Here is a 20,554-nt window from a genome sequence, read left to right on the forward strand (position 1 = left end):
ACTCAGGAGTTAGTTCCTCTGGGAAGCCTTCTGTTCTAGTTTCCTTTTGTTACAGCACCTTCACACTGAATTCTGACGTTCTCTGTACTTATCTGCTTTGTGAGACTGTGAGCTTCCTTAGGCAGTAGCTACTTGTATTCCTAGCACCTTGCCCAGTGCCAGGAAACCCTTATTAAGTGAATGAAAAGACAGAACTGCCAGACTGGAATTTGAGCTCAAGCTTGCCTCAATCTCAAGCCATTAAGATGAAGGGGAGCCGGGCGTGGTGGCTCACGCCTCTAATCCCAGCACTTTGGGAGGTAGTTTGCTTGAGCCCAGGAGTTCAAGACCAGCCTGGGCAACATGGCAAAACCTCATTTCTACAAAAAATATAAAAATTTTTTGGGCGTGGGGGTGTGTGCCTGTACTCAGGAGGCTGAGGTGGGAGGATCACTTGAGCTCGAGAGGCAGAGGTTGTAGTGAGCTGAGATCACACCATGGCAATCTAGCCTGGGTGATAGAGTGAGACCTTGTCTCAAAAAAAAAATAATAATAATAAATAAAGGGGAAGATAAGGATTGGAAACAGAAGGAGCAGCATGTGGACAGAAATGTAGGCACAAGAAGGCATCACTCACTGAAGAGACTGAAAGTGGTTCACTGTGCCTCAAGAGTGGTGGAGTGTGTTTCTGGAAAGATAATGATGAAAGAGAGCTGGACAGATAAACAGGGGCCAAATGTAATAGGAGTCTGGATTTTATTCTGAATATGGTAGGGGCTATTGTAGCATCTTATATAGGGAAGTGAAATGAGTACATTCACATTTAAGGAATATCAACCTGAAAAAAGAGTGGAGACATTGTTGGGGGAGAGTGAGGTAGACTAGAGGCAGGGGGAATATTTAAATAATTCAGGTAAGAAATGATGGACACCAGTATAAGGTGATGTCTTTCAGGAATGGAGAAGGGAATGAACTGAGAAATATTTTGGAAATAGAATCAACAGAACTCACTGACTGACTGAATATGGAGGTGAGAAAGAGAAGAGTCAAGAATGATATTCTAATTTCTAACTTGAGTGACTGCATTCATAGAGAATACAATATCAGGTTCCATTTTGTGCCTGCTGAGTTTGAGATGTATGGGACATGTACAGGGAGCTGTCCAGTAAGCAATTGGATATATCAGCTAGCAATTGAGAGAGAGATCTTTGATAGAGAGGTTGTTGCTGAGTTGAGCCATTGGAATGGGCAGGATCACTCAAGAAGAGCTTATAAATGAGAAGAATTCTAGGAATAAGTCCAAAGGGAGAGGTAAAAGAAGAAACTTGCAAAAGACACTGAGAAGAAATAGCTCGAGGGATGGGAGAAAATCCAGAGAGAGGGATGGCATAGGAGTCAGTGGAAGAAAACAGTTTCATGGGGGTCAGTACTACTGGGTAGTGAATATAATAAGAGTATGTTTTAGGATTTCTCAACCCAGAGATAAGTAAGCTTAGTATAAATGCTTCCGTGAAGTAATGCAATGAGAAACCACGCTGAAATGAGCTTAAAGTGAATGGGAGGTGAAGAAACTTGGACAGTAGAGACACATTTTTAGGGAGTTTGACAGTGAAGAGAAGGAAACTAGAATAGGGAGAGGGTGATAGATAAGAAAGATGTTGGGTGGAGGGGGATTTGTTTTTTTGTTTTTTTTTCTGCTTGTATGTTTGTTTGTTTTTGAGATGGAGTCTCACTCTATCACCCAGGCTGGAGTAAAGTGGTGCAATCTCAGCTCACTGTAACCTCTGCCTCCTAGGTTCAAGTGGTTCTTCTGCCTCAGCCTCCTGAGTAGTTAGGATTACAGGAGTGCACCACAACACCCAGCTAATTTTTGTATTTTTAGTAGAGATGGGGTTTCACCGTATTGGCCAGGCTGGTTTCAAACTCCTGACCTCAAGTGGTCCTCCTGCCTCAGCCTCCCAAAGTGCTGGGATTGCAGGAGTGAGCCACTGTGCCTGGCCTGGAGGGAGGATTTTGATTTGACTTTAATGTGCCTGTTGCTGAAGGAAGCATGTCAATACAAATAAAGAAGTTGAAAACATAGGTAAGAGAGGTTGATTAACCCAGTAGGTGTTCCAAGGGAGTTTGTGTGTAGGGAAAAGGAGTGGGAGATGGAAAGGGGCTGGGGGAGACAGGTTCTATCCAGAGACTGTTAAAAGGATTAGCCTTTGATTACAAGAAGAACTCTTCTTATACCTGTTTGGGAAGAAAAAATATTGGAGTAGCTGTGGATAATTTTGCAGGAGGTGGGCAGAATACCAAGATATTCTGCCTGGTGGCCTCTCTACTTTTCTTTGAGCTCCTGAGAAAGGATGTGATCTGAGAATGAGGGAGGAAGTGGTATTGGAAGCTGGAGGAGAATGGAGAAGATCAAAATGGTTAGTCTAACAAATGGGAGAGAACTGAGATAGACAAAAGGATTTCAGGGTGGTTTTGAGGGCTCAGTTAAGTCTCCTTTAGGAAGGTTCAGTTCTGTAGCCTTGGCAAGTTACTTAAAGTCTCTGTGACTGTTACCTTATCTCTAAGATGGGGATTAAGCTTGGTGACATAGTTTTACATACCAGGCACAGTGCCTGACTTTTTGGCTCTGTCCTGAAGTCTTCCCTTTGCATATGGTATGTTTCGGGGAATAGGAGCCTCAAGCACTTATCCTTTAAATATTTATCCTCCATCAGTCACTAAATGTTTACTCGGTACTTTTGATAGGTGCTGTGGGGGTCCAAGGTATAAAAGGTACCTTCAAAGTTCCTGTTAATGTGCAGGAAGGTTTTTAAGCAAATTATGTTTAATGATTTTGACAATCTGACATGCAGGAAAATTAATAGGGCCTATGCAGAAGAGGAGTTTTATGTAACACTCTGTAGTTCAGGAAACAGAGCCCTTGGAAGCAGTGATCTCTCTGGGGAGGAATATCTGGTATTTGGGAATCTCATGAAATGATAATATACTTAATTTTTATCATGAGCAGCAAAACACAGATTTGCTAGGAGAAAGTCATCGTATGTTTTTGCATTGGGCACTTTAGATCCCAGGGAACAGAAACTGGCTGACACAGGAATGGGCATCACTGTGGGGATGGATCATGTAGGGGAAGGATCCCAGGAGAAGTCCAGGAGGTGAGACTTTCCCTCTTCCCTTCTCCATGCATGAGTCCACTTCTCTCTGTTGACTTTCCCCTTGTCCCTCTGGTGACAGCAGCTGCTTACCTCTGGAGACCCCGTCACATTTCTGAGAGAAGGAATCTGGCTTGCCTGGCTAATTCCCATGGTCTGTGTTTGGGCAGAATGTCTTTCCAAGTTGTGTAAAGATAGTGTATTCATATGTTAATAATAATAACATCTACTGAACATTTGCTAGGTGTCCAGACCTGCACTAACCATGTTACAAGTATTTTTTTGTAATCCTTTCCATAACCCTGTGAGGTAAGTACTGTTATCACAGACAAGGAAACCACAATGTAGACCTGTTCATGAACTTGCTTGAGGCCACGTGGCTCTGGGGTTCCAGCCCAGGTCTGCCTGACTCTCAATCCCATGATATTAATATACTGGCCAGTCACTATTTTGGCTGTATTTATACCCTTGGTCCAGTTAGTTATGTTGGGTCACTTTAGTACTGATAGCCAGGGAGATGTTGGGCTTGATAGGTTAGTATAATTCTATGTATTACCTACAAAAACTGTTTTTATAAATTGTTTTGTTAATATTTGTTTGCACCTATTTATTCATTTTATTTGCACTGGTGAAAATAAACTCATCTTTTAAAAACTGTGGGGAAAATATCCAAACATTGTGAAAACTTGATTAACCTTGTATTTTCTGTACATCTGGGGAAGAATGCTGTTATGCTGTTTCAGCAAAGGAGCAACTTGGTCCAATCTGGGAGACATCTGTGTTTTGTGGAAATCTGACTTGAAAACCACTGTCCAGTAACTGCGTGTATTAGCATTTAGGCCTTGCTCTTCTGCTATGTATTATTAATGTAGTGTATACATTTCGAGACACATCATCACATTTGTCAATTTATTGATTTCTAGGAGCTGATTTGTATTCTAGGATTGTCTAGTTGGCTTGGGCTGCCATAAAATACCACAGAGTGTGTGGAATCAACAACGGAAATTTATTTCTAACAGTTTCAGAGGCTGGAAAGCCTAAGATCAAGGGCCAAGCCAGTTTGATTTCTAGTGAGCGTTCTCTTTTCAGCTTGTAGACAGCTGGTGTGTGCTCACATGGTCTTTTCTTGGTGCACATGTGAGAGGGGAGAGAGAGAGTGGGCTCTCTGGTGTCTGTTCTTATAAGAACACTGATCCTGTCATGAGGGCTCCATCCTTATGACCTCATAACCCTAATTACCTCCAGAAGCCTCATCTCCTAATACCATCACATGGGAGGTTACAGCTTCAACATATGAATTTGGTGGGGGTGCAGCTCAGTCCACGGCAGGTAATAATGTGCATTTTAAAACTTATTTATACAGTACAAGAAGTTACTTACTGAAGAAGGACAAAAAATAGGAACATTTGAGAGATTTATTTCTGGTTCCATGGCTGGAGCAACTGCACAGACTTTTATATATCCAATGGAGGTGAGTACCATTGTAAAGTCTGACTGTGTGATGGTGTTCGTGTTGGTTGTCTATTGCTCTCTCACAAGTTATCCCAAAATTAACAGTTTAAAACAAGCATTTATCATCGTACAGTTTCTCTGGGTCAGGAATCTGGAAGCAGCTTAGCTGGGTGCCTCTGGCTCAGGGTTTTTCACAGCCCACAGTCAAGATGGTAGTCAGAGCTTGGAATCAGCTGGGGGCGGATTCCAAGCTCACTCATGTTGCTGCCAGGCCTCACTGGCTATTGGCTGGAAACATCAGTTCCTTATCACGTGAGCCTTTCTGTAGGCTGCCTGAGTATCCTCAAAACACAGTAGCTGGCTTCCCTAGAGTCAGTGATCCAACAGAGAGAGAGAGAGAGTGCCCAAGATGAAAGCTGATATCTTTTGCCTCTTCTGCTGTATTCCATTGCTCACACAGACCAACCCTGGTAGAGTGTGGGAGGGGATGGTATAATGGTGTTAATAACCGGAGACAAATATCATTGGGGGTCACTTTAGAGGCTGGCTGCCATTCCTGTCCAAAGAGTTTCTGTACCATAAATTTAATAATGGAATCTCAGGATTTGATTATATGGTGGTTATCCTAATTAGACATCCTTTCATTAGTGTATGGGTTGGCAAAACACAGACCTATGGACTGTTTTCTACAGCCCTTGACCTAAGAATGCCTTTTACATTTTTAAAAGGTGGGCAACACAGGAAAAAGTGAGAAAGATCTAAAATCGACACCCTAACATTACAATTAAAAGAACTAGAGAAGCAAGAGCAAACAAATTCAAAAGATAGCAGAAGACAAGAAGTAGCTAAGGTCAGAGCAGAACTGAAGGAGATAGAGACACGAAAAACCCTTCAAAAAATCAGTGAATCCAGGAGCTGGTTTTATGAAAAGTTTAACAAAATAGACAACTAGCCAGAATAATAAAGAAGAAAAGAGAGGAGAATCAAATAGACACAACAAAAAATGATAAAGGGGATATCACCACTGATCCCACAGAAATACGAACTACCATCAGAGAATACTATAAACACCTCTATGCAAATAAACTAGAAAATTTAGAAGAAATGGATTAATTCCTGGACACATACATGCTCCCAAGACTAAACCAGGAAGAAGCTGAATCCCTGTATAGACCAATAACATGTTCTGAAATTGAGGCAGTAATTAATAGCCTACCAACCAAAAAAAACCCAGGACCAGACAGATTCATAGCCAAATTCTACCAGAGGTACAAAGAGGAGCTGATACCATTCCTTCTGAAATTATTCGGAACAATAGAAAAAGAGAGACTCCTCCCTGACTCATTTTATGAGTGCAGCATCATTCTGATACTGAAACCTGGCAGAGACACAACCAAAATAGAAAATTTCAGGCCAATATCCCTGATGAACATCAATGTGAAAATCCTCAATAAAATACTGGCAAACTGAATCCAGCAGCACATCCAAAAGTTTATCCACCATGATCAAGTTGGCTTCATCCCTGGGATGTAAGGCTGTTCAACATTTGCAAATCAATATAATGGAATTCATCAATAAACAGAACCAGTGACGAAAACCACATGATTATCTCAATAGATGCAGAAAAGGCCTTTGATAAAATTCAACACCACTTCATGTTAAAAACTCTCACTAAACTAGTTATTGATGGAATGTATAACAAAATAATAAGAGCTGTTTATGACAGACCCACAGCCAATATCATACTGAATGGGCAAAAGCTGGAAGCATTCCCTTTGAAAACCAGCACAAGACAAGGATGTCCTCTGTCACCACTCCTATTCAACATAGTATTGGAAGTTCTGGCCAGGGCAATCAGGCAGGAGAAAGAAATAAAGGGTATTCAGATAGGAAGTGAGGAAGTCAAATTGTCTCTGTTTGCAGATGACATGATTGTATATTTAGAAAACCTCCTCATCTCAGCCCCAAATCTCCTTAAGCTGATAAGCAACTTCAAGCAAAGTCTCAGGGTACAAAATCAATGTGCAAAAATCACTAGCATTCCTATTAACCAATAATAGACAAACAGAGAGCCAAATCACAAGTGAACTCCCATTCACAATTGCTACAAAGAGAATAAAATACCTCAGAATACAACTTACAAGGGATGTGAAGGACCTGTTCAAGGAGAACTACAAACCACTCCTCAAGGAAATAAGAGAGGACACAAACAAATGGAAAAACATTCCATGCTCATGGATAGGAAGAACCAATATCATGAAAATGGCCATACTGCCCAAAGTAATTTATAGATTCAATGATATTCCCATCAAGCTAACATTGAATTTTTTCACAGAATTAGAAAAAACTACCTTAAATTTCATATGAAACCAAAAAAGAGCCTGTATAGCCAAGACAATCCTAAGCAAAAAGAACGAAGCTGGAGGCATCACGCTACCTGACTTCAAACATACTTACTACAAGGCTACAGTAACCAAAACAGCATGGTACTGGTACCAAACAGATATATAGACCAATGGAACAGAACAGAGGCCTCAGAAATAACACCACACATCTACAACCATCTGATCCTTGACAAAAACAAGCAGTGGGGAAAGGATTCCTTATTTAATAAATGGTGTTGGGAAAACCGGCTAGCCATATGCAGAAAACTGAAACTGGACCCCTTCCTTACACCTTATACAAAAAATTAACTCAAGATAGATTAAAGTCTTAAACATAAGACCTAAAACTATAAAATCCCTAGAAGAAAACCTAGGCAATACCATTCAGGACATAGGCATGGACAAAGACTTCATGACTGAATCACAAAAGCAATGGCAACAAAAGCCAAAATTGACAAATGGGATCTAATTAAACTAAAGATCTGCTGCACAGCAAAAGAAACTATCATCAGAGTTAACCAGCAACCTACAGAATGGGAGAAAAATTTTGCCATCTATCCATCTGACAAAGGGCAAATATCTAGAATTTATAAGGAACTCAAACAAATTTACAAGAAAAAAAAAACCCCATCAAAAAGTGGGTGAAGGATATGAACAGACACTTGTCATAAGAAGACATTTATGCAGCCAACAAACATGTGAGAAAAGGCTCATCATCCCTGGTTGTTAGAGAAATGCAAATCAAAACTACAATGGCATACCATCTCACGCCAGTTAGTTAAAAAGTCAGGAAACAACAGATGCTGGCAAATATGTGGAGAAATAGGAATGCTTTTACACTGTTGATGGGAGTGTAAATTAGTTCAAGCATTGTAGAAGACAGTGTGGCGATTCCTCAAGGATCTAGAACCAGAAATACCATTTGACCCAGCAATCCCATTACTGGTTATATACTCAAAGGATTATAGATTATTCTACTATACAGACACGTGCACACATATATTTATTGCAGCACTATTCACAATAGCAAAGACTTGGAACCAACCCAAATGCCCATCAGTGATAGACTAGATAAACAAAATGTGGCACATATACACCATGGAATACTATGCAGCCATAAACAAGGATGAGTTCATGTCCTTTGTAGGGACATGGATGAAGCTGGAAGCCATCATTCTCAGTAAACTAACACAGGAACAGAAAACCGAACACCACGTGTTCTCACTCTTAAGTGGGAGTTGAACAATGAGAACACATGGACACAGGGAGGGGAACATCACACACTGGGGCCTTTTTGGGGGTGAGGGGCTAGGGGAGGAATAGCATTAGGAGAAATACCTAATATAGGTGACGGGTTGACGGGTGCAGCAAACCACCATGGCACGTGTATACCTATGTAACAAACCTGCATGTTCTGCACATATATCCCAGAACTTAAAGTACAATTTTTAAAAAGTAAGCCAAAACAAAAGGAAAGAAAAGTAATATACAACTGAGACCTAATATTTTAGTCTTGCAACGACAAATATTTTACTATTTAGTCTTTACAGGAAAAGTTTTCCAACTACTGCTTTATAGCAAAAATATTATTGTAGATGTGGAATTTATTGATATAGCAGAGGGGTTTTTAGTAACTGATAAGACTTAAGCAAGATAAATACAATTTTCACCGATATGTGGTATGCATGCTAATATAGCTTTTTTTTCAAGCATCTTAATATGATTGTTTATATTACTCCACACACCTCTCAAAAAAATCTTAATACCTGTTTTTCCTCTCATATCCTCCATATCAGTTAATAGTATCACCTTCCCAACTCCCCACTGCCCCATCCTGTGTTCCAAGTTAGAAGTACTGGGGTTATCCTTTATACTACCATTTCCCTCACCTTCCAGAGGCAGGTGGTCACCAGTCAGTTTTGTTAAGACATCAATAGATCATCTTGCTTGCATTTCCTTGGTCACTTCCTTCATCAGATCCTCCTTGCAGTAAACGGGTCTCTCTGGCTGTGGTCTTAGCCCCTCATTAGAGGTAATACATGAAGGAGAATGTATCAACAAATTGTAGTCTTTTGAGTGACAATATGTGCTAGGTATTTGTTCCATGTAAAATTACTTCATTTGAATTCCATGATGATAGAGTTAATATGAACAATCATATTTTGTTATTTTTTTATATCCAGGTTATGAAAACCAGGCTGGCTGTAGGCAAAACTGGGCAATACTCTGGAATATATGATTGTGCCAAGAAGATTTTGAAACATGAAGGCTTGGGAGCTTTTTACAAAGGTTATGTTCCCAATTTATTAGGTATCATACCTTATGCAGGCATAGATCTTGCTGTGTATGAGGTGAGTTTATAGAAATCTTTTGAATGGGAAAATGCAGTTAGATCTTGTTAGAATTGGACTATATATGAAGAAGTAGATATATACCAGAAAGCAGTGTGTGACCAGAAGTAAATTCAAGCATGTGTTATTTGAACTTTCAAGTAACTTGAGTGTGAATATGCATGGGGTCACTTTTGTATTAGATTTTCTTGGGAATTGCTTTTGTTAATGAAGAGTAGACTCAAAATTAGGTATAGTTCACCTTAAAAGGTGGTTCTAGATTTTTTTTTTAGGGAAGACAAAGAAAAGCAAGTAAGTTCCTTTGTTTTGGATTTGCAAAAATCTGACATTAAGCCAAGTGACTAATGTGACTAACGTGAGTAATACAGTTTCATTCCTTGTATGGAAGAATACAAATCTTGGATCAACCCTGCAATCTAAATCATTTAATAATTTATGAATCTCACAAACAATTATTGAGCACACACTGTGCAAACCACTGGGTTAGACACTGGATCTGGGGATTCAAAGGACTCAGTGTGTGCCTTGAAGAAACTGAAGGTCTCTGGTGGGGGAGACAAACAAATGATTAAAACCCAGTGTGGTTATCTGTGCTGCGATAGACATGAGCCAGGGTGCATGTTAGGATGGGACCTAAGCTACAGCATAGAGGAAGAGTGGAATGTGTAATGAAAAGAAGACTCGACTTTTTTTTTAAAGAGCTTTATTGAGATTTAGTTCATATTCCTTACATTTCACTCATTTGAAGTGTACAAGCAAATGGTTTTTGGCTTCTTATATAATTTTAAAAAATTATGATAAAATATAAAATTTGCCATTTTACTCATTTTAAGTGTACAATTCAGTGACATTAATTAATTCACAATATTGTGCAACCATCAACACTATTTCCAAATCCTTTTCCTCACTCCAAACAGAAACACCTTAACCTTTAAGCAATAATTTCCTACCCTTCCTAACTCAAACCCTTGGTAACCTCTAATCTGCTTTCTATGTCTAGGAATTTACCCGTTCAAGATATCTTATAAGTAGAATCATACAGTATTTTTCTTTTTGTGTCTGATTTATTACTGTTAGCGTAATGTCTTGAAGGTTTGTTCATGTTGTAGCATGTATCAGAACTTCATTTCTTTTCGTGGCTGAGTAATATTCCATTATGTGAGTATATACCATATTTTGTTTAATCCTTCGTCTGTTGAAGAACATTTGGATTATTTCTACTTTTTCAATATTGTGAATAATGCTGCAGTGAACATCGGCATCTGCATATCTGTTCGAGTCTATGCCTTCAATTCCTTTGGGTATATATCTCGGAATGGAATTGCTGAGCCATATGGTCATTCTGTGTTTAGCTTTTAGGAACTATCAGACTGTTTTCCATAGTGGCTGCACCATTTACATTCTCACCAGCAACATACAAAAGTTCCAGTTTTTCCACATCCTTACTAACACTTAATTTCCATTTTAAAAAAGCTTATTTTTATTATAGCCATCCTCTTAGGTGTGAGGTGGTATCATGGTTTAGGACTTTACTTCTTGTGCTGAGTTTTTAAAAAAATTGTGATTAAAAACACATAACATAAAGTTCACGATTTTAACCATTTTTAAATATATAGTACAGTAAGTGTTAACTGTTTGTGGTTTGTTGTGCAACAGATCTCTAGAACTTTTTCACCTCTCAGAACTTAAACTCTATACTCATTAAACAACAGCTCCCAATTTCCCCTTCACCCCAGTGCTGTGTAACCTACTTTCTCGTTTTATGAGTTTGACTACATTAAATACCTTGTATAAGTGAAATCATGTGGTATTTTTCTTTCTGTGACTGGCTTATTTCATGTAACATAGTTTCCTCAAGATTCATCCATATGATAGCATATGACAGGACTTTTTTGTTTTTAAGGCTGAATAATATTTTGTTGGGTATGTATATCACATTCTCTTTATTCATGTGTTGATGGACATGTGGGTTGTTTCTACATCTTGGCTATTGTGAATAGTGCTGCAGTGAACATGGTTGTGCAAATATCTCTTCAAGATACTGTGTTCAGTTCTTTTTGACATATACTCAGAAGTAGAATTTCTGGGTCAAATGGTAATTCTATTTTTAAGTTTTTGAGGAACCTCCATGTCATTTTCCATAGTAACTAGACCTTTTTGTTTTTTAACATTTCTGTCAATGTACACCAAGATTCCAATTTCTCCATGTCCTCCCCAACACCATTAAGTGGGGTAGTGAAGTCTCCTACTATTACTGTGTTGCTGTTTATTCCTCCCTTCAGTTCTATAAGTGTTTGCTTCATATATTTAGGAGCTTAATATTAGGTCCATGTATAGTTATAATTATTATTTCTTCCTGGTAAAGTGACCCATTTATCATTATGTAATGTCCATCTTTGTCTCTTGTGACAGTTTGTCTTAAAGTCTATTTTGTCTGATGTAATTATGGCCACCCCTGCTCTCTTTGGGTTCCCGTTTTTATGGAATAGCTTTTTCCATCCTTTCACTTTCAGCTTATGTGTGTCCTTAGATCTAAAGTGAGTCTCATAGATAAGGTATAGTTGATTCTGTATGTGTTATTCACTCAGCAATTTATATCTTTTAATTGGGGGATTTAATCCATTTACACTTAAAGCAATTACTGACAGGGAAGGACTTACTGTTGTCATTTGGCTAGCTGCCTTTTATCTTTGTCCTGTGGCTTTTCTGTTTTTCCCTTCCTCTCTTCCTGACTTCTTTTGTGTTTTGTTAATTTTTTTTTGTAGTGATATGTTTGGATTCCTTTCTCATTTCCCTTTGTGTGCATTCTATAGATGCTATTTTTGTGGTTACCATTGCAACTACATAAAACATACTAAAGTTATAGCAACTTATTTTAAGCTGTTTACAACTTAACTTCAGTGGTATATAAAACTCTATTTCTTTACATCTTTCACCTCCTTCCCACTAGCTTTATGTCTTTTGATATTGTATATCCTTAACATAGATTTATAGTTACTTTTTATGCTCTTCTTCTTTAAATTCTGTTTAAATTTTGTTTTTGAAATTTAGATTTTCAAGTTATTTATATACCTTCATTACAATACTATAGGATTTTATAATATTCTAAATACTGACCTTTACCATAGAGTTTCATGTTTTCATATGGTTTTGTGTTGCTATTTATCATCTTTTTGTTTCTCCTTTTAGTCTTTCTTGTAGGGCCGGTCTAGTGGTGATAAGCTGTATCAGCTTTTGTTTGTCAGGGACGGTCTTAATTTCTCTTTTTTTGAAGGGCAGTTTTGCCTATACAGTAGTTTTGTTTGGCAGTTTTTTTAAGTTTCAAAACTTAGAATATAACATTCCATTTCCTTCTAACCTGCAAGATTTCCATTGAGAAATGCACTCAATGGATTTTTTAATCCATTGAGATAATTTTTTAATCCCGTAGGATTTAAAATTTTTAGTCTTACAGAATTAAAAAATTAAACTAGTTATATAACATAGTAACATGTATTTTATATTTAAAGTATCTTATGTTTAAAAAGTTGATTATCATATATATTTTATACAGTTTCTCCTAATTATTGCCTTCTAATGAAATACAGGGACCTACAGTAATAGGGGATAAAGTATGGCCTTTTGATCAGCACACCTGGTTCTGAGTCCTTCTTAAAAAACTCTGGGCCTGGTGTGGTGGCTCACGCCTATAATCTCAGCACTTTGGGATGCCGAGGCGGGCAGATCACCTGAGGTCAGGAGTTTGAGATCAGCCTGGCCAACATGGCGAAACCCTGTCTCTATTAACAGTACAAAAATTAGCTGGGCGTGGTGGTGGGTGCCTGTAATCCAAGCTACTCAGGAGGCTGAGGCAGAAGACTCGCTTGAACCTGGGAGGCAGAGGTTGCAGTGAGCTGAGAGTGGGCCACTGCACTACAGCCTGGGTAACAAGAGCGAGACTCCATCTCAAAAAAAACAAACAAAAACTCAGCTGAGATGAATTTTCCTCATTTCTAAAATCAGAATAATAGATTTATGTCAGAGCTTTTGTAAGGCCCAAATGAAATATATGTAAAGTGTAAAATGAGATACAATTAGTAGAATTATAGTATTTTATTAATACTCACCGTAAGAGGTGTTCTTTAGATCCTGCAGTGTTTGGTACGCAGTTCACGTTTGTTTAGAAGAATGTGAGTAACTGGTGCAAACCTCATGTGTTCTGCATCCCCAGTGGCCTCCCACCTCTCCACAGAGCCGCTGCCTCCTACAGTGCCTGCTGCTTCTGCAAATGTGTGGCCTCATCCTGCAGAAATGGGGCTTCTCATGAGGTTGAGAATAGTTGTGAAAATGTTTACATTGAGTGAAGTTGTAGAGTTCGTTAATTATTTTTCTTCTTTATTTCTCTGGTAGCTCTTGAAGTCCTATTGGCTGGATAATTTTGCAAAAGATTCTGTAAACCCTGGAGTCATGGTGTTGCTGGGATGCGGTGCCTTGTCCAGCACCTGTGGTCAGCTGGCCAGCTACCCATTGGCTTTGGTGAGAACTCGCATGCAGGCTCAAGGTGAATTTTTGATTACAGAACCACACTGATAAAAGTGCTGCACCAGAATGTGCTTTTAGAACTCCAGGTTCTACTAAGATGCAGCGTGTAGTTTTAAGACAGTATTTCTCAACCTTTTCTTCATTATTGCCTCCTTAAGGAATCTTTTCAGAAATTCTTTTTCTAAATGCTCCCTCGTCATGAAATTTTAATGTGACAGAAGCATTGCATATGTACTGTATGCATACATATGCCTTATACATAAACAGAGTATTATTTTTTTGACTGTGTTACATGCACGTTTTAAGATTATAAGTTTTGTATCTGATGGATTTGGGTTCAGATCCTTGCCTCAGACTTCTTGGGGTTTTTAATGGGAATGAAATTGTACAGAGTTGTAAGAATTACCAACAATATAAATAAAGCATCTTGGGTTTGTTAAATTTTTGGTAAATGGTGGCTGGAATCATTTTTTATGTTCCGTGGACCCTACAAGTTTTGAGCTGTGATTCCTCCTCACTGTGACACTGTCTCCATTGTTAGCTTTGATTACACTATACTGTCCTGGTTGTTCTGCCAGCCCATCGATAACTTTTACCATTTGCTGGCTTTTATTGCTATCCCCACTCTATTAAAGTATGCATTCAAATGCCTTTCTTTTCTCTTTGATGCTTTCCCTGGTCAGTCTTATCCATTGTTTTCTTAAGTAGTACACCTTGGGCATCTACAGCTCCATTCCCAACCTCCCTTCAAAGTGCCAGCCACAGCAACCCCAGTCAAGCAGTCAGTCACTAATTGGCAAATACTCCCTGAGCCATTGTCCCATTCTAGACACTGCCAGGTGCTAGGGGTAGAGCAGTCAACAAGTCAGATGTGGCCCCGCCAGTGTAGAGTAGAGAAGACGTATGTCCAGCAAGTAAACAACCTGGTTAACCAAGTCCTCTTTTGTTAGGGGAGCACAGAGCAAGGAGCTATAACCTAACTTGGGAGCTGCAGAATGCTGTCAGTGAAGCTGAGACTGGAAAGATGAGTGGGAGTTAGCTGGGCACAGGCCAGTGGAGTGGGAACAGAAAACATTCCAGCTGAGGGAAAGCACGTGTGAAGACACTGAGGCAGGCACCAACGTGGTGTATTTGAGGAGGTGAGAGACAGTCATGGTGTAGAGAAAAACACAAAGTAGTGAACTACACGTTTCTTGTGTATTCTCTCATTTCACCATCATAACCACTTTGGGGATGGGAATACGAACATTATCCCCATTTTTCAGATGAGCAACTGGGGCAGAGAGAAATTAAGTAACTCCCACAAGATTATACCTGTGGTAAATAGTGGGACTGGAATTCAGACACATGCAGTCTAATTCTAGCCCTCCTGTCTGCCAGCTCTGATCCAGAACTTTGCATGGCTGATATGGCTGATAGATTGTCATTTCTGACCTAAAAGTCTAATCATTCTACATCTGTTCAGACATCTTTGCAGCCTTGTGGTGTCAGCTCCAAAGTTCTTAGTGGGAATTTCAAAGCCTTTAATAATCTGGCCCCACTTTATTCACTATCTCTGTAATAACCACATACAACAATCAGCTGCATCTCCATAGCAGATGGTGCTCCTCCCATTGTCTTGGTTGTGCCAGCAACACTGGATTTCACTTTCTCTTCTTGCTTGTTGAGGTTATTTCCAAGGCCCAGGTCCTTGTGCTTTTCCCACGCTTCCCAGAGCTTCTTCCATACTCCCCTTACTTACTGAGATTTAACTGTTCTCTCTTCAGCGCTTGTCTAGTAAGAAGGAGGCAGCAGCAGCACTGTGGGGTGGTGGAAAGTATACCAGCTTTGGAGTGAGACCATTGGATCTGAGTCCTAACATTTTCTACTTAGATTTTTTAGGACAAATTTCTCCATCTTTCTAAGCCTCCAATTGCTCATTTATAAAATTGATATAATATTTACCTTGCAGGATTGGTATGGAAGGTAATTAACCCAGTATTTAGAACATAGTAATTAATAAATGACTATTATTACCATCATTACTATAGTTAGGACGCTCAGTTAGGTGCTATACAAAGAGGATCATAAAAGGGATATTGTCTTGGGCTCCTTGGAATAAATGTTGTCCTTTTACCGTATTCTAGAATATCATTCTGAATCATAATTGTTTGTTGTAATAATAATGAAACATGCTTGAATATTAAATTACCCTCTTTTTTTATTTTTTAGCCATGTTAGAAGGTTCCCCACAGCTGAACATGGTTGGCCTCTTTCGACGAATCATTTCCAAAGAAGGAATACCAGGACTTTACAGAGGCATCACCCCAAACTTCATGAAGGTGCTCCCTGCTGTAGGCATCAGTTATGTGGTTTATGAAAATATGAAGCAAACTTTAGGAGTAACCCAGAAATGATGTTGCATTTTTTGCTTTAGCATGATAATTGAAACTTTCAACAATCCCTGGAGTGACTTTTTCTCCTTGAATTGAAACAAGTCTATGTCAAAAGAAGCTGCATTTTTTTCACAAAAGGGAAGATGATAACAATGGTCACTTCAAACTTTTGGGCTCAATTATATGTACACAGAAATGTTAAAAATCATAGTTTTAATGTGTTTTGAAAAGGCTACACAATTGTACTTTATCTTTTCTTAATAATCCTGCAAATCTCTGCCCTGAATCCGAAATCTGAAAATGTACTGGCTTGAACAAAATTTGTTTTGTGTGTTAGAGTTATAAATCATTAATCTTTATTTCGGGTGGTTCACGTTTATGCCAGTTCCTTTATACTTAAATGTCTTGTTTTATATATTTTGAATGTCTTTATAGATTTCTTTAAATTTCCTTGTAGAACCATTAATAGAAAATCATTACATTTGAAATACACCTTACAGCAAAAGCATCCAAATAAGTGTAGGGTTTATGTCCTTATTTTTCTTTCAGTTGAATAGGAATGAACACAGTGGTAGAATTTCTGAAGAGAAGTGATGAAATTTTATTTATTTCAGTGGGCACTTTTCCATTTTACATGTACCATTATTTGGTTCCTGGAGTTATACACTAATTTTCAATATATTACTGTTAAATTATCAACACAAGGCAACTTATTTGAAAGATTCTGTTTATCCTGCCATTGCTTTGAAAAGCAGCAGGAAACGAAATCCTTTGACTTGTATCAGCTTCTGAAGAGCATCTTTGTTTTCCTTTGTCCTTTGTTTCCTACCTTTTGAATCAGATTCTGTTTTAGTCAGGAAGACTTCTTGGGACCATTCTTAGTAACCTGAAATTTCTTTTTTAATTGCATGAAGTGGATCGATCGTGAGCAAATGATGTGCTTATTTCTCCCTCACTGTTCAATATCTTTGAACTTGCTGTTTTCAATATGGGCAGCACAAAGGTGAGAGATACATATTAATAGTAGTATGTATTACTCTTATACATTAGATACCTATATTTAAATGAAAGGCCCAATTTGTAAACATATGCATTCATATTCTCTCTTGCCCCAAGTTTTAGGAACATGTTAGGATATAGGAGACTTAATTTATAATAATGAGAGCATTTTTTTTATTTTACTAAAGCCATTTCTGTAGTCAACTATCTTTTCTTATTTGTGTGATTAGAACTTAGAACAATATTTACTAGTTGAAGTTATTATCAGTTTTTAATTTAGTTCTTAAACTCATTTCACTTCTAATAATTTCTGTTATAAATTGCCAGCATTTTAATGAAAATCTAATGATGTAATAGGCATTTTCTTTATTTGAACCTACCTCTTTTATTTTCTGAACCAAAGAGAAAGATGGACTGGTGTTTGTGAAACATTTTTAAAAACGTAGTTTCATTTATATTAGTTATGTTTGATAAATGTCTCAGTATTTTTATAATATGATAAGCCTGGGATTCTACTTTAAGGGTTATTTGTACTTTTGAGTAATATATAAAGTGACAATATTAAGGTACATGATCAGCTCTTTCTATTTTTACTCATAAAAATTATGGAAATGAATAATTTTGCTAACAACTTTGAAATTTCAGACTTCTGGAAAATATGAAAATATTAATTGTTCATTATGAATTTAAATTGTAAGGTATGAATGTGATTTGTCTGTACATGTTGTATCTTTTCCAAAAAATGATTCTGTATCTTTTGGAAAAAAGCCGAGAGTTGAAGATAGTATATTTCTGGTAGTACTGAATATTTACCTACAGTTTCTATCAAAAATATATATTTGTTTCTAAAATTACTTGTTTTCCAGTTTTTTTTTTTTTAGAGAAAATTCTTAAGTCTCAGTTGCCTAATTGAAAAAAAAAATTATAAATAAAGCAAAAATTGCATCCTACAGCTTAGCTAGCTTAGATGTTTGGCACCAGTTTGAATCATGCTTTTTACATCTGGCTCCATGTAGTCTTTCCAAACATTTTGGCCTTTCCTGAGCAGCCTTTGTAGATATTGTCTGTATGATGCATTTTGACACAAGATGATATTTTTTGTGATATCAAAATACCACATTTACCGATTAGAGTTACAGCCCTGGGGTTCACAGTACCAAGGGGGACCCAGAGCCGCAGGATTGGCTGGGCTCATTTTGCCGTGGAGTATCAGTTTGTCTTGAAATTGTGGGAAAAAATTCTAAGTTGAATTCACTGGTAAGTAATTTTTTAAAATTTCATAATGCAGATTACATCCAAAATTTGATTTAAAAATTAAAACATAAGACTGCAGAGAAATTCTGCATTTCAACTCCAATACTATCCAGACTTCAGAAATAATTTATCAGTTATTTCTGTAAGCTTCTCGCTTACCTGGATACCCAACAGGTGAGATGGCTGTAGCAGACACTGACAGTTCCCTGCCCACACACCTGTCCTTGTCCACAGCTGCACAAGGCAGCTCTGTGTGCAATTGCCAGCATCTGCTTCTCCATTCTCAGGGAACCTTTGTTAGAAAAGTGCTGCCATATGTGTTTCTTGCCTATTAGTCTTGTCTCCCAGTCAAGAGAATAAATTTATGCAAGCAGAGATTGTACTTTACAGTATTTTGTCTTTGAACTTGGCATTAGGTTGCATTTGTAAAAGTGTGGCATGGCTTCCTCATCCCCCCAATGGGAACTTTGCCAGCCCTTTTGTTCTCATGGAACTTCCTTTTTTGAGAACAGCACCAAAGGAGTAAAAATATTGTGGAGGGAGCAACCCTCCTTTGCCATATGCTCTCATTGGGAGACATGTGGAGCAGTCTGAAGTCATTTAGGCCACTCTCTGGGAGAGCACATCCTATGATGTTCTCCCAGCCCAGCCCCTTCCACTGTGCTCAAGTCCAAGCTGACCAGCTCTCTGACCACAGTGTAAACAAAGATGATTGTCAGTGGGCCCCAGAGCCCTATACCCAGACACTAAGCCACAGCCACTAACCCCAGGCCACTTCAGCATTTATTTATTCCACCAGCATTCACTCACTCATTTGTTCTCGCAGTGTGCATTTAGTAGGCACCTGTTATGGCTTGGCTTTATCCCCATCCAAATCCCATCTTGAATTGTAACTTCCACAATTCCCACATATCATGGAAGGAACTGGTGGGAGGTGAATGAATTATGGGGGTGGGTCTTTCCTGCACTCTTCTCATGATAGTGAATGAGTCTCATGAGATCTGATGGTTTTAAAAACAGGAGTTTCCCTGCACAAACTCTCTCTCTCTTTGCCTGCTGCCATTCATGTAAGATGTGACTTGCTCCTCCTTGCCTTCCGCCATGATTATGAGGCTTCTTTTGTAAATTGTGCAGTCTTGGATATGTTTTTCTCAGCAATGTGAAAATGGACTAATACAGTAAATTGGTACCCATAAAGTGCGTGTTGCTGAAAAGATACCTGAAAATGTGGAAGTGACTTTGGAACTGGGTAACAGGCAGAGATTGGAACAGATTGGAGGGCTCAGAAGAAGGCAAGAAAATGTGAGAAAGTTCTGAACTTCCTAGAGACTTGTTGAATGGCTTAGCCCAAAATGCTGACAGCAATATGGACAATAAAATCCAGGCTGAGGTGATTTAGGATAGAGATGAGGAACTTGTCGGGAACTGGAGCAAAGGTGACTCATTATGTTTTAGCAAAGAGACTGGGCGTGTTTTGCCCCTGCCCTAGAGATTTCTGGAACTTTGAACTTGAGAGAGATAATTTAGGGTATCCAGCAAAAGAAATTTCTAAGCAGCAAAGCCTTCAAGAGGTGACTTGGGTACTGTTAAAGGCATTCAGTTTTATAAGAGAAGCAGAGCATAAAAGTTTGGAAAATTTGCAGCCTGACTATGCAACAGAAAAGAAAAATCCATTTTCTGGGGAGAAATTCAACCTGGCTGTAGAAATTTGCTTAAATAGCAAGGAGCTGTTAATGTTAATCCCCAAGACCGTGGAGAAAATGTCTCTAGGCCATGTCAGAGACTTTATGGCAGCCCCTCCCATTACAGGCCCAGAGGCCCAGGAGGAAAAAGTGGTTTTGTGGGCCAGGCCCAGGGTCCCCATGCTGTGTACAGCCTAGGAACTTGGTGCCCTGTGTCCCAGCCGTGGCTGAAAAGAGTCAATATACAGCTCAGGCTGTGGCTTCAGAGGGTGGAATCCCAAGCCTTGGCAGCTTCCATGTGGTGTTGAGCCTGTGGGTGCAAAGAGGTCAAGCACTGAGGTTTGGGAACCTTCACCTAGATTTCAGAAGATGTATGGAAACACCTGGATGCCCAGGCAAGAGTTT

General features: G+C 38.7%; 1 protein-coding gene across 2 annotated transcripts in view; it reads left to right on the plus strand.

Annotated features, from left to right (window-relative positions):
* The window catches only part of LOC100440262 (mitochondrial adenyl nucleotide antiporter SLC25A24), a 57,537-nt gene extending 39,470 nt beyond the window's left edge, over window positions 1-18,067 (plus strand). For both annotated transcript variants that reach the window (XM_024233053.3, XM_054530487.1), the window contains exons 7-10: window positions 4,495-4,602; window positions 9,151-9,318; window positions 13,708-13,858; window positions 16,051-18,067. In XM_024233053.3, coding sequence (XP_024088821.1) covers window positions 4,495-4,602; window positions 9,151-9,318; window positions 13,708-13,858; window positions 16,051-16,235 — 612 coding nt within the window. In that variant the 3' untranslated portion in view covers window positions 16,236-18,067. The remainder of the gene's footprint in view (window positions 1-4,494; window positions 4,603-9,150; window positions 9,319-13,707; window positions 13,859-16,050) is intronic.
* Window positions 18,068-20,554: the final 2,487 nt, after the last annotated feature.

This window comes from Pongo abelii, chromosome 1, assembly GCF_028885655.2.
Source record: "Pongo abelii isolate AG06213 chromosome 1, NHGRI_mPonAbe1-v2.0_pri, whole genome shotgun sequence".
NCBI lineage: Eukaryota > Metazoa > Chordata > Mammalia > Primates > Hominidae > Pongo > Pongo abelii.